The sequence below is a fragment of the Xenopus tropicalis genome, chromosome 6, assembly GCF_000004195.4.
Source record: "Xenopus tropicalis strain Nigerian chromosome 6, UCB_Xtro_10.0, whole genome shotgun sequence".
NCBI lineage: Eukaryota > Metazoa > Chordata > Amphibia > Anura > Pipidae > Xenopus > Xenopus tropicalis.
The window spans coordinates 148,341,737-148,356,186 of record NC_030682.2 but is presented as its reverse complement, the minus strand read 5'-3'; the positions used below and the strand labels follow the sequence as shown (position 1 = coordinate 148,356,186).

At 44.8% G+C, this 14,450-nt stretch overlaps 1 protein-coding gene across 5 annotated transcripts in view; it reads right to left on the bottom strand.

The window, feature by feature from the left end:
• adgrb1 (adhesion G protein-coupled receptor B1) overlaps positions 1-14,450 on the bottom strand; it is a 387,039-nt gene that overhangs the window by 174,491 nt on the left and 198,098 nt on the right. For all 5 annotated transcript variants that reach the window (XM_031903763.1, XM_031903765.1, XM_031903764.1 and 2 more), the window contains exon 4: positions 3,277-3,384. In XM_031903763.1, coding sequence (XP_031759623.1) covers positions 3,277-3,384 — 108 coding nt within the window. The remainder of the gene's footprint in view (positions 1-3,276; positions 3,385-14,450) is intronic.

Here is a 14,450-nt window from a genome sequence, read left to right as displayed (position 1 = left end):
GAGTAGTGCAGCGCGTAACTGACCAGCGGTGAGTGGTTTCAGCACTGATTAATGGGAGGCACTTTGCGCCTGCGCTAGAGGCAGGTATATAGCTCATCCCATAGCCCATATATCTTGGAAAGCAGCTTGTCTAGAATATGTGCATTGCGGCTCGCTGTGGTGGGAGCTCTGCATTTGGACTTAATTAGGGCAAGAACACTACATTTGCAACTACATATATGTTCTGGGGTTACGGAGAAAATAAACCATCAGCTTTAATGGAACAAGAGCAGCCGGGCCTTCAAAGGTTAAGTGAAACCAAACCACAACTATTTCAACCTTTGTTTTTTTCTTTCCCTGTAAGTTCTGAAAAGTTCCTTCAAGGCAAATAAGACTACAGAACGATATATTTGTCCACATCTCCTCCGCAGTCCTGGGATCAGAGGCATTGATTCTCTAATCAAATAACGGCGCAATTCTCTACCTGAAATCAAAGCTCAATGCAGTCTCATCTTAATTCAATCGTAGCTCCGGGTCTTTGATTTAAGACATTTCAGCCGGCTGACTATGCATGAGAAATTACGGGATAAAAAAATACCTTGGAACCAAGATGGGCCTTTCTCAGAGGCACCGAACATAACTAATCGCACACAGTCGTTTGGTAGGCGGAATAATAGATTAATGTTGGTCTGGGAGGGGCCCCGGGGAAGTCAGGGAGACTACAATCTCATGTGTTATATTTGTGATACGGTATGAAGATAAGCACCTTGTTGAGTGAATAAATAAAGGCAAAGTACTGGTTTTCCTGCATTTTTGGTCTCATTCTCTGCATTGGAAACCCGTTTGACTACCATTATAAAGCTTTAAAGGGAACTTCAAGCACAACGTCCCTTTACAGCTTTGTGATTTTCTCTCCCTCGGCTACAGGTTCGGGGCCTTGAGCACCTGGACCACCTCTGGACTCTGTATTTAAATGGATTTTGTTAACCTTCTATGATCCACTGGGATTCAATACACTTGAGACGGGCTCAGGGTTTCTACACCCGGGCCTTTATTAATATTTGGTAAGTTATATTACTATCCCAGTATACACACACCTTAGGAATATTTACTTTGAAATATAGTTTTACCCTATCGTGGGTTTTTGTATTTTCTTTTGTTTTGACTCCCATTATAAAAGCTCATCTTCCCACAATATATAAACTCATCCATTTGTACCATTTAAGCCTATAGATGCCCAATGGCACATGGTGGCTACCATCTTGCTTGACTATTCCACCTGCCTTTGTGTCTATAAATAGTGATGAGCGAATTTGTGAATCTTTCAAAAGATTCGCGAAACGGCGGACAATTCGCGAAACAGCGAAAATAAATTGCGCCCGACTATTCTTTTGACGCCTGCAACTATTCTTTCGAATATTCTGGTGACAATTTGGACGTACGACTATTCTTTTGATGCCTGCGACTATTCTTGCGACAATTTGTATGTGTGACTATTCTTTTGATGCTTGTGACTATTCTTGCGACAATTTGGACGCACGACTATTCTTGCAGCAATTTTTGGACACGCGGTGAATTTTTCCGCTGCAATTTTTTTCATCCGTTTTGCAAAACAATCCGCCAATGGCGAAACGCAGAAATTCGCCTGAAAATCCATGCCAGGCGAAACATTTCACCCATCACTATCTATAAAGGTTTTCATTCAGCCAAGGATAGGCTGGCAATGAATGTGCTTGGATGAATGGTGAAACCATTGCAGAAGACTCAACAAGTCCAGTTGATTTAGACTACTAGGTACCATCTAGACTTTTATAGGAATAGACAGGCATCTTTTAATCTAATCAACATCAGATCATAATTAGCCTGAACCTAAAAACCTGGTTATCCAATGACCCCTCAGCCCATTTATGCTGCCCATGGTTGGGCAACTACACAGTCATCATTCATCATTGGTCTCTTCACTTGTCTTGTGTCTCGGCCAGATAAACAAGCTCCCTAATTGCACAGCATCTTCCAATCAGTGTAGAGACCCCCCTTATTATTTATCAATACATTCATTTGATTGAGTTAAATCATGAACCCAATCTTTCTGTGGATAATTATGGAGTTTATAAAATATAGATATTATTTTCCAGTCAATAACAATATTTTCCACCCTTTGTCCCCATATGGTGCCATTCAAGGGGTTGTTCACTTTTTAGAACAATGTAGAGAGTGATATTCTGAGACAATCTGCCATCTTGGGGTAAGGAAGGAATTGTTTCCCCTCTGGGGCAAATTAGAGAGGCTTCAGATGGGGTTTTTGCCTTCCTCTGGATCAGATGGCAGTTAGGCAGGTTATATGTAGGCATTATGGTTGAACTTGATGGACATGTGTCTTTTTTCAACCTAACTTACTATGTTACTATGTTACAATTTGTAATTGGTCTTCATTTTTTATTATTTTGAATAGGGATGCACCGAATCCTGGATTCGGTTTGGGATTTGGGCCGAATTCAGCCATTTTTTGATGGATTCGGTTTCAGACGAATCCACGGTCCCGGGCGAACTGAATCCGAATTCTAATTAGCATAAATTAGCATATGATAATTAGCATTCGGAAAGGGTTAAATGGTCAGGGGGGGGGGTATTTCACCACACACTGTGCACGGCAATTTTTCCTTCCCGGTTCTACAGTAATTAGGATTCAGTTTGGGATTCGGCAGAATGGGTTCAGGGGTTCAGGGGTTCGGCCAAACCCAAAAAAGTGGTTTTGGTTCATCCCTAATTTTGAATTAGCTTTTTGTTCAGGAGCTCTCCAGTTTGGACTTTTAGTAGCTATCTGGTTGCTATTGTGCATTTTAACCTAGCAACCAGGCAGTGAATTGAAAGAAAGACAGGGATATAAATAGAGGAGGGGCCTAAATAGAAAGATAAGGAACAAAAAGTAACAATAACAAGAAAACTGGAGCCTCACAGAGCAATAGGGTTTGGCTGCCGGGGTCAGTGACCCCCATTTGAAAGCTGGAAAGGGACAGAGGAGGAAGGAAAATAATTTAGAAACTATAAAAAATAAATAATGAAGACCAATTGAAAAGTTGCTAAGAACTGGCCATTCTATAACATACTAAGTGTTAAATTAAAGGTGAACCTCCCCTTTGGTGGATATTGTGATCTCACTATTTCATAACTTCCAGTGCCCCCTACGGAGTAACACAGATATTACAAGTTATACTGGGGCTTCTTACAGTGGGGGGGTGGGGGGGGGGGTATCCAAACCCTCTTATTTTGCCTTACAAAGCCATTTGCCCTCCTTACCTATTTGAGGCGCGGGGTAACCGAGCTGGTGTTGATCTTCGCCGTCTTCTTTTTTCTTGTTGTCTATGGACCTCAGTGACTGGCTTCGAGAGTCATAGTGCCCGTTGGCTGCAAGTGGAACATTGGACCAGAGTTAAAAATCCCCATTGTGGAAAAAAACACTTTTGAGACAATTTTATTATTAACCAGATTAGAAAAATGGCACGAGAGTCTCACACCAGAATCTACTCATGTTTCTAACGTTGGCCAACTTGGCACAAGTACTATAGCCTGGAATAACTCTCGTTGTTCTAACTACGTGTGGATTTAAATCAGTGATGGTCAATAGAGTCCAGTCATAACCTTCTCTATTGGTTATGAGCAAAACTGGGCTCCATTCCTGTTAAACTACTACTACTACTACCTACTAAGGTACAAGGGAATGACACAGTAACCAACATTGCCATAGGATTCACTTGGTACAGACCAGTGGTGGCCATGGACCCAAGCCACTAAGGGAGCCCTGGAATTATAAGAAGAGCCAGAACATGCAATTAGGAGGATCCTCTATATTTATTGTGACATCAAATTGTCCGTGGTTGGTTGTTTTTGTTATATATTCAGTGGCGTGACACTAGAGGAAGCAGACCCCGCGGTCACGGGGGGCCCAGGGGACAGGAGGGCCCAGGTTGCAGGGTCTGCTTCCTCCATTTTACATGTAAATCCCGGCTCCACACCGGCTCCGAGGTAGAAGAGTGGGAGGGGAGCAGGGATTTATGGGTAAGGGTGGGGGACATGTCAGGGCAATGGGAGGGCATGTCAGGGCAGGTAAGTTTTTTTGCAGGGGGGCCCGGCAAGGAGTAGTTATGCAACTGAGTGCCCTCCATTTATTTATATTCTTTGCATGGAACCCTGAATCCTGAAATGATCTCCAGGTTCATTTCTGCTGGTGATTACAGGATTCCTTGTGTCCACAATAGTGTTCTAGTGTGCCCAATAGTGCCCCAGTGTGCCCAATAGTGTCCCAGTGTGCCCAATAGTGTCCCAGTGTGCCCAATAGTGTCTCAGTGTGCCCAATAGTGTCTCAGTGTGCCCAATGGTGTCCCAGTGTGCCCAATAGTGTCTCAGTGTGCCCAATAGTGTCCCAGTGTGCCCAATGGTGTCCCAGTGTGCCCAATAGTACCCAGTGTGCCCAATAGTACCCCATTTTGTCCATATAGTGCCCCAGTGTGCCCAATAGTACCCCAGTGTGCCCAATAGCGCCTGAGTGCCCAATAGTGCCCCAGTATGCCCAATAGCACCTGAGTGCCTAATAGTGCCCCAGTGTGCCCAATAGCATCACAGTGTGTCCAATAGTACCCAGTGTGCCCAATAGTGCCCCAGTGTGCTTACTAGTGCCCCAGTTGAAGCAGGCTGGGTAAGAACATTGGTGCTTTGAAGTTGCTCTTGCATTCATAAACTAGATAGGGAAGTTTGAGGACAAACGTCATGTTGGCTCCTCCCACTTTGGGTCATTCAACAAATGTCAGGGTGACCCCGTGATCATGTTATACAAGTTTGGGGGGTGTAGCTTTAAAGCTGTAAGAGTGGCAGCAGTTTAAAATCTTCCCTGTCAATGGAAAAATGGGGGGGTTCGGGAGCGGCGCCACACAAAGACGGGGGGCCGGATCCTCTAGAAAAGTACAAGCAACCTGCTCCGCTATAGGGCGAAGATGTGTGGGGAGTTTGGGTGTTGTACCCCTAAAACTGTAGGAGGAGAAACGGGGGCACTAAAATTAGGAATAAAATCAAGAAGCAGAGGAAGAACAGTACGTTGGTTTCTGGTTCTGATCCACTGAATGATGGGATATGTATCCGGCTCCACGCACAGAATGCATCATTGCACCCGAGGGTTAATAAGGCTGTAGGTAAATACCAGGGAGCTTCCTATTATGTATATACAGAGCAGAACAACATGGCAGCTCCCATTCCGATGTATAAATACCAAAATACGGTAAGTTACAACTTTACTATTAGGGGAAATAAACAGAATCCAAACTCTGCCTTTGCTTCCCCTTTAAGTGCTGCAGCAAATGGATATTGCAGAGCAGATGCCTCCGCGGGTCACCAAGCAAATCCCTGAGGTGTATCTTTATATAAGGCTTCTCCGTAAGATTCAGCGACACAAAATCGATGCATAAATGTTCCCTTCCTGCGCCCCCGGCCTCCGCTGCCCTCCTGCGCCCCCGGCCTCCCCTGCCCTCCTGCGCCCCCGGCCTCCACTGCCCTCCTGCGCCCCCGGCCTCCACTGCCCTCCTGCGCCCCCGGCCTCCACTGCCCTCCTGCGCCCCCGGCCTCCACTGCCCTCCTGCGCCCCCGGCCTCCACTGCCCTCCTGCCCCCCCGGCCTCCACTGCCCTCCTGCCCCCCCGGCCTCCACTGCCGAGGAGAGGGAAAAGCACTTACAGGAGCTGCTACTCAATCTATTCTATCTGCAGTGCACAGGCAAGGGGTACTGGGGATAGGAATAGGCTGTACAGGTATGGGACCCGTTATCCAGAAAACTGCTATCCAGATAGTTCTGAATTACAGAAAGGCCATCTCTCTGTAATAATAAAACAGTACCTGTACTTGATCCCAACTAAGATATAATTACCCCTTATTGGGGGCAGAACAGCCCTATTGGGTTTATTTCATGGTTAAATGATTCCCTTTTCTCTGTAATAATAAAACAGTACCTGTACTTGATCCCAACTAAGATATAATTACCCCTTATTGGGGCAGAACAGCCCTATTGGGTTTATTTCATGGTTAAATGATTCCCTTTTCTCTGTAATAATAAAACAGTACCTGTACTTGATCCCAACTAAGATATAATTACCCCTTATTGGGGCAGAACAGCCCTATTGGGTTTATTTAATGGTTAAATGATTCCCTTTTCTCTGTAATAATAAAACAGTACCTGTACTTGATCCCAACTAAGATATAATTACCCCTTATTGGGGCAGAACAGCCCTATTGGGTTTATTTAATGGTTAAATGATTCCCTTTTCTCTGTAATAATAAAACAGTACCTGTACTTGATCCCAACTAAGATATAATTACCCCTTATTGGGGCAGAACAGCCCTATTGGGTTTATTTAATGGTTAAATGATTCCCTTTTCTCTGTAATAATAAAACAGTACCTGTACTTGATCCCAACTAAGATATAATTACCCCTTATTGGGGCAGAACAGCCCTATTGGGTTTATTTCATGGTTAAATGATTCCCTTTTCTCTGTAATAATAAAACAGTACCTGTACTTGATCCCAACTAAGATATAATTACCCCTTATTGGGGCAGAACAGCCCTATTGGGTGTATTTCATGTTTAAATTACTTTTTAGCAGACTTAAGATATGGAGACCCAAATTATGGAAACATTCCTTATCTGGAAAACCCCAGGTCCCGAGCATTCTGGATAACAGGTCCCATACCTCTATATGGCTACTTTCCCTTTCTGCCTGCCCATACAAAGAATTTGTCCTACAACATACTGATATATATTTTCAGATATTATTGTAGCCACGCGACACATTAACGTTAACGTTGGCTAGCCTTGTGCAATAACTGGCACAGACCTCCTGCTACACAGACAGACACCAATGGGATTGGGGCTCTCAAATGCAGCTTTCAAATGGGGGTCACTGACCCCGGCAGCCAAACCCTATTGCTCTGTGAGGCTCCAGTTTTATTGTTACTTTTTATTACTTATCCTTCTATTCAGACCCTCTCCTATTCATATTCCCGTCTCTCATTCAAGCATCTGCCTGGTTGCTAAAGTAAACAAGACCCTAGCAACCAGATAGTTGATAAAAAAAACTTCCCTTCCTCTCCATTTTGTAATTTTTATTTTTACGTTTTTGTGTTCAGAATAATTATTTATTTTTAGTCAATGCAGAAAGAGGCTCATGTACTTCTAATGAATTTGACCTCGGTGTATGTGACTATGAGATGGTCGTTAGATTGTAAGCTCCTCTGGGGAGGTCAATGATGGACCAGCTCTGCATGAAGAAAAGGATATTATATAAAAAATAAATCATTTATTGCTATTTACGAGCCCTGTTCAATGTTCATTCCATTGGTTACATCCAATATCCCTCCATGTGGCCCAAGGAATTGTGAAAACCATGATGGCGGCTGGCGCCTTAACTACCTCCAGATGTCTCTATAGTTCTCTGTTGTGCCTAAAGCAATTATTTCAGTATCATTTGGGTCTATTTTATGGCCTTTAACCAACCCACGTTCTTATGTAACTCATAGCCTGACATTCCCACGCCATTAAAATGCCAATGTCCAGGGTCGTCTTTCCCAAAACGAGTGCCAAGAGCTGAATAATTTCCTTCAATACCAAAAAGGTTTAAAAAACACTTAGTTTCAATTAAACCCAGCGGCGGAATACTTTGCCCAGCAGCGCCGCCGAGATCATTTATACACGCGACGCTAATAGAAGGACCCACGTTCTTGATCTCCCAGGGTTAAGTATTGGCCATAGGGTCTCTCAGCGCCTAGAACCTTCCACGGGTTTCGCTCTCGCTACGTTTTCGTTAGGCCAATTTATCAATAATGATGGCTGCAGCCACCGCTCCTGCTATGGTGTTTATATAAAGTGGTTTCCAACTGGTCTCATCATTTATAATGTCTTTATTGAGGCGCTACATCTGCTGGGTCTCGCCGAGTCCAACAGATGGTGGAAATCTCCTTGACTCTGCAGTAGGAAAGATCTCATTTAGTTTGTTGCCTGAAGCAGGGAATGAAGATCATTACGTTTAACACTGCGCGTGCCGCTGACAATATATTTAGGAGCGGCTGTGCACTGCTGCTGGGAGAAAGCGACTTAAATCAAACCTCTCAACATTCACTTAATGTTTCTGTTCATTGTCTGTTGGGGAGAACGTTCTCCGCTGCAACCCGACAGGAACAATGAATGGGGCAACCCTGGAATTCAGTTCTTGAGGGTAGATGGGTTTATTAGCTGTTATTCTTGGAATCCGTGGTATTAGGAATATTCCTAGGAGATGTGGAATCAGGCCTATGGGCTGAGCAACAAGTGCAGCCATGAAGAGCAGCAGTTGTAATTAGGGAGACAGGTAGGGTAGAGAAGATGCAGCAGTAGAGCATTATGGCAACAGTATGGTCAATGGACAAAATGGCAACAGTAGCACAAGATGGTAACAGTGGTAGAAGATGGTAAAGGAAGGCCAAGAACGTAACAGTAGATAAAGATGGAGATAGTAGGGCAAGGTAGCAAAATTAAGACACAATGGTAACAGCAGGGCAACAGTAGAACCATCTGAGTGGGACTGGAGTGAGGAGGGGTAGTTTAGGGCGGATGAGGGTTGGTGGGACTGGAGTGAGGAGGGGTAGTTTAGGGCGGATGAGGGTTGGTGGGACTGGAGTGAGGAGGGGCTGGTTTGGGCAGATGAGGGTCGGTGGGACTGGAGTGAGGAGGGGCAGGTTAGGGCAGATGAGGGTCGGTGGGACTGGAGTGAGGAGGGGTAGTTTAGGGCGGATGAGGGTTGGTGGGACTGGAGTGAGGAGGGGTAGTTTAGGGCGGATGAGGGTTGGTGGGACTGGAGTGAGGAGGGGCTGGTTTGGGCAGATGAGGGTCGGTGGGACTGGAGTGAGGAGGGGCAGGTTAGGGCAGATGAGGGTCGGTGGGACTGGAGTGAGGAGGGGCAGGTTAGGGCGGATGAGGGTTGGTGGGACTGGAATGAGGAGGGGCAGGTTAGGGTGGATGAGGGTTGGTGGGACTGGAATGAGGAGGGGCAGGTTAGGGTGGATGAGGGTTGGTGGGACTGGAGTGAGGAGGGGCAGGTTAGGGTGGATGAGGGTTGGTGGGACTGGAGTGAGGAGGGGCAGGTTAGGGTGGATGAGGGTTGGTGGGACTGGAGTGAGGAGGGGCAGGTTAGGGTGGATGAGGGTTGGTGGGACTGGAGTGAGGAGGGGCAGGTTAGGGTGGATGAGGGTTGGTGGGACTGGAGTGAGGGGGGGGGATCAGATAGGATCTGTGCCACTGTGACAGAATGCTCTGTTATACAGATAGCTAGAATCTCAGCCATAAAGCAGGGCAGGACTGCTGCTTACAATGGGGGGATCAGATAGGATCTGTGCCACTGTGACAGAATGCTCTGTTATACAGATAGCTAGAATCTCAGCCATAAAGCAGGGCAGGACTGCTGCTTACAATGGGGGGATCAGATAGGATCTGTGCCACTGTGACAGAATGCTCTGTTATACAGATAGCTAGAATCTCAGCCATAAAGCAGGGCAGGACTGCTGCTTACAATGGGGGGGATCAGATAGGATCTGTGCCACTGTGACAGAATGCTCTGTTATACAGATAGCTAGAATCTCAGCCATAAAGCAGGGCAGGACTGCTGCTTACAATGGGGGGATCAGATAGGATCTGTGCCACTGTGACAGAATGCTCTGTTATACAGATAGCTAGAATCTCAGCCATAAAGCAGGGCAGGACTGCTGCTTACAATGGGGGGATCAGATAGGATCTGTGCCACTGTGACAGAATGCTCTGTTATACAGATAGCTAGAATCTCAGCCATAAAGCAGGGCAGGACTGCTGCTTACAATGGGGGGATCAGATAGGATCTGTGCCACTGTGACAGAATGCTCTGTTATACAGATAGCTAGAATCTCAGCCATAAAGCAGGGCAGGACTGCTGCTTACAATGGGGGGGTCAGATAGGATCTGTGCCACTGTGACAGAATGCTCTGTTATACAGATAGCTAGAATCTCAGCCATAAAGCAGGGCAGGACTGCTGCTTACAATGGGGGGATCAGATAGGATCTGTGCCACTGTGACAGAATGCTCTGTTATACAGATAGCTAGAATCTCAGCCATAAAGCAGGGCAGGACTGCTGCTTACAATGGGGGGATCAGATAGGATCTGTGATGTTTTTGAGGCTAGTGAATCGTACCTGCCGAGCCCACAGACAACCTACAACATCCAGTTAATTGCAAGATAATTAGAAACGCTGGAAGAACTAAAAAATGCATGAAGTAATTTCACCCAACACTGTCCACTTCCAGGTGAATGGGCAAATTTCCATCCCGGCCGTTCATTAATCCCATTTACCAGGCGCCGAAACTTTACATCCGGGACAATCTAATCACAAAAATGTATCGCCGTAAATTTTCAAAATGTGAATAATTCTAATCAAACCCGACCCTGCGTCAGCGAAAGTGATTCTCCCTCTTAATATATACAAAGCCGCGCTGAATTAAAAAGCGGGGCCAGTCGGAAGCGTACGCGCCTCGGGAGGTTTGATTAATCATTCAATGCCTTTTCCTCTTTCATTGCTACCTACGTCCCGACTCCGACAACGAGAGATCAGTCACGCGGCGTTCATGCGAAAGCACGGGAAATAAATACATTGTTAGAGGCTACTAGTTCCAAAAAAATGCAGGATTAAAGGCAACATTGCCCAGGGCAGTTATATATCGGACATACAGAGTAACATATACAGCAACCAATAACCGATACAAGAGGGGAAGAGAGCCCTGCCCAAAAGAGCTTACACTCTACAAGGAGTAACATATAAAGCAATCAGTAACCGATACAAGAGGGGAAGGGAGCCCTGCCCAAAAGAGCTTACACTCTACAAGGAGTAACATATAAAGCAATCAGTAACCGATACAGGAGGGGAAGAGAGCCCTGCCCAAAAGAGCTTACACTCTACAAGGAGTAACCATATAAGCAATCAGTAACCGATTACAGGAGGGGAAGGAGGGCCCTATGCCCAAAAGAGCTTACAAATCTACAAAGGAGTAACATATAAAGACAATCAGTAAACCGATACAAGAGGACAGAACCCATGCCCAAAAGAGCTACACTCTGAAAGGAAGTAACATATAAAGCAATCAGTAACCGATACAGGAGGGAAGGGATCCCTTGCCCCAAAAGAGCTTACACTCTACAAGGAGTAACATATAAAGCAATCAATAACCGATACAGGAGGAAGGGAGCCCTGCCCAAAGAGCTTACACTCTAGGATACATATAAAGGATACAAGAGGGAAGGAGCCTGCCAAAAGGCTACATCTATAACAGCAATAACGAGTGAACCGCCATTACACCAAAGGAGGCAATCAGGAAGGAGGCCCCGCCCAAAAGAGCTTACACTCTACAAGGAGTAACATATAAAGCAATCAGTAACCGATACAGGAGGGGAAGGGAGCCCTGCCAAAAGAGCTTACACTCTACAAGGAGTAACATATAAAGCAATCAATAACCAATACAGGAGGGGAAGGGAGCCCTGCCCAAAAGAGCTTACACTCTACAAGGAGTAACATATACAGCAACCAATAACCGATACAAGAGGTGAAGAGTAGTGATGAGCAAATCTGTCCCGTTTCGCTTTGCCGAAAAATTTGCGAATCTTGTAAAAGATTCGCGAAACGGTGGAAAATTGGGAAAACGGCGAAAATGTTGCACGTCAAAAAAAAAATTGCCACCCGCGGCTATTATTTCGTCGCGCGGCTATTATTTCTTCGCCCGCGGCTATTATTTCGTCGTCTGCGACTATTATTTTGTCGCGCAGCTATTATTTTGTCGCCCGCGACTATTATTTTGACGCGGCAAATTTTTTCATCTGTTTCGCGAAAAAATCTGCCAATGACGAAATGCGGAAATTCGCCACGAATCCATGCCTGCCGAAACATTTTGCCCATCACTAGTGAAAAGAGCTTACAATCTACAAGGAGAAAGGGTTGAGACCCAACGTGGGGGGAATTCACAAAAGTGGTGATATTGAGACAAAATAAAAGTGGAGACAGATTTGTCGGATTTACCACCTAATTCACAAACCTCTATCTCCACTTTTGTGAATTTTGTCATTTTCCCGAGATTTTTTTTAATGAATTTGCCTTAAGCTGTTAGTAAATGTGTCGGTGCCATCAAACCCAGTCCCACAGCTACAGGAGCCTCGGGGTAAGGATTTTACCAGCAGGATTTGGCATTTCATATGCCATTTGTCATTTCACTTTGGGGCATTTCCTGAGGGGTAATTTTAGTTTGCCCAGAGAAAATATACATCATTTTTTCAGGACAATTGGGCTTTCTAATGTTTTCTATATTTCTGGGTAATTCCACTTTTGTAACAAGATTTAAGGGTCTAAATACCTTCTTCTCTACCCCCTGCTCATTACTGGGCAGCAGCAATCCGGCCCCCACACCAACACGCCCGGTGAATAGAGGTCCAACAGGACTACAGCCCATTGGGTTTTATCCAGTGACCTGTACCCCAATATCCCGGTTTGGGGGCCAGTGTGTATGTGCCACCAAGATGGCTGCTGGGAACAGGTGGGACCAATGCTGTCGGGCAGCTCTGTAGTTCTGCTATGGGGGAACAGATAAGTTTGGGCAAATGTCAGTGAAGGGATTAAAGAGGGGGCACTGCTGCTAAAACTAAAAAATTGCCTGGGAGGCTTTACTTTTCCTTTTAATAAAAATGTTTACAATATATTCACTCAAAATGTTATTATTGCCTCATTGATTAAGCTAAAACTAATTTGAGGTAAAAACTTTTTATACATAAGATATAAATTAAACTTTTTTTAATCAGTGTTTTACTTGTTTATAAAATGTTAATGAGGCTTTTTGCCCCTATTGTTCTAGGGTTAGACAGAGACTTGCCCCCTAACAATGAGTCTGCTAATCCCATTAATATGTTACTGATCCCCCAATGGGGCTCCTACCAGAGGTGTGAATTGGAGACTGGTGGAAACAAAACAAAATTGATGATCTTAGAATTAAACTAACAGGGGGGAATTCACAAAAGTGGAGAGAGCCCTTTTTTGGACTAAAAATTGTTATTGTTAGGGGGCAAGTTTCTGTCTAACCCTAGAGCAATAGGGGCAACAAGCCTCATTAACATTTTATAAACAAGTAAAACACTGATTTAAAAAAGTTTAATTTATATCTTATATATAAAAAGTTTTTACCTCAAATTAGTTTTAGCTTAATCAATGAGACAATAATAACATTTTGAGTGAATATATTGTAAACTTTTTTATTAAAAGGAAAAGTAAAGCCTCCCAGGCAAATGTTTAGTTTTAGCAGCAGTGCCCCCTCTTTAATCACTTCACTGACATTTCCCCCAACTTATCTGTGCCCCCATAGCATGTCCGGAACTACAGAGCTGCCCGACAGCATTGGCCCCACCTGTTCCCAGCCGCCATCTTGGGGATCAGCAAACAGCACATGCACACTGGCACCCAAACTGGGATATTGGGGTACAGGGTTGGACTGGCCCAACAGGGCACTGGATAAAAACCCGGGGGGCCCTAGTCCTGTTGGACCTCTATTGACCGGGCATGTTGGTGTGGGGGCCGGATTGCTGCTGCCCAGTAATGAGTAGGGGCTAGAGAAGAAGGTATTTAGACCCTTAATCTTGTTACAGAAGTGGAATTACACAGAAATATAGGAAAAAATGATAGATTGTCCTGAAAAAAATGATGTATAGTTTCCTTGGGCAAACTAAAATTACCCCTCAGGAAATGCCACAAAGTGAAATGGCAAATCCTGCAGGTAAAATCCTAACCCCAAGGCTCCTGTAGCTGTGGGACTGGGTTTGGTGGCACCAACACATTTACTAACAGCTAAAGGCAAATTCATAAGAAAATGACAAAATCTGAAAACTGTCTGCTTAAAAGACAAATTCACTTTTATTTTGTCTCAATATCAGCACTTTTGTGAATACCCCCCATCGAGTTACACTGAGCTTTACTCCATTTTGAAAATGTCGGGGAAAAATGACGTTAAAATGTCGTATAAATGTAATTCAAGCGACAAATTCACAAAAGTGTCTGTAAATAGTGATGAGCGAATCTGTCCCGTTTCGCTTTGCCAAAAAATTTGCGAATCTTTTAAAAGATTTGCGAAACGGCGAAAAATTCGCGAAACGGTGAAAATGTTGCGCGTCAAAAAAAATTCTCACCCGTGGCTATTCTTCTGTCACGCAAAATTCTCACCCGCGGCTATTCTTTTGTCGCGCAGCTATTCTTTTGTTGCCCGCGGCTATTATTTTGTCGCGTGGCTATTATTTCGTCGAGCGCCTATTATTTCATCGCCCGCGGCTATTATTTTGTCACCTGCGGCTATTCTTTTGTCGCCCGCGCCAATTTTTGGACGTACAGCGAATTTTTCCGCGGCGAG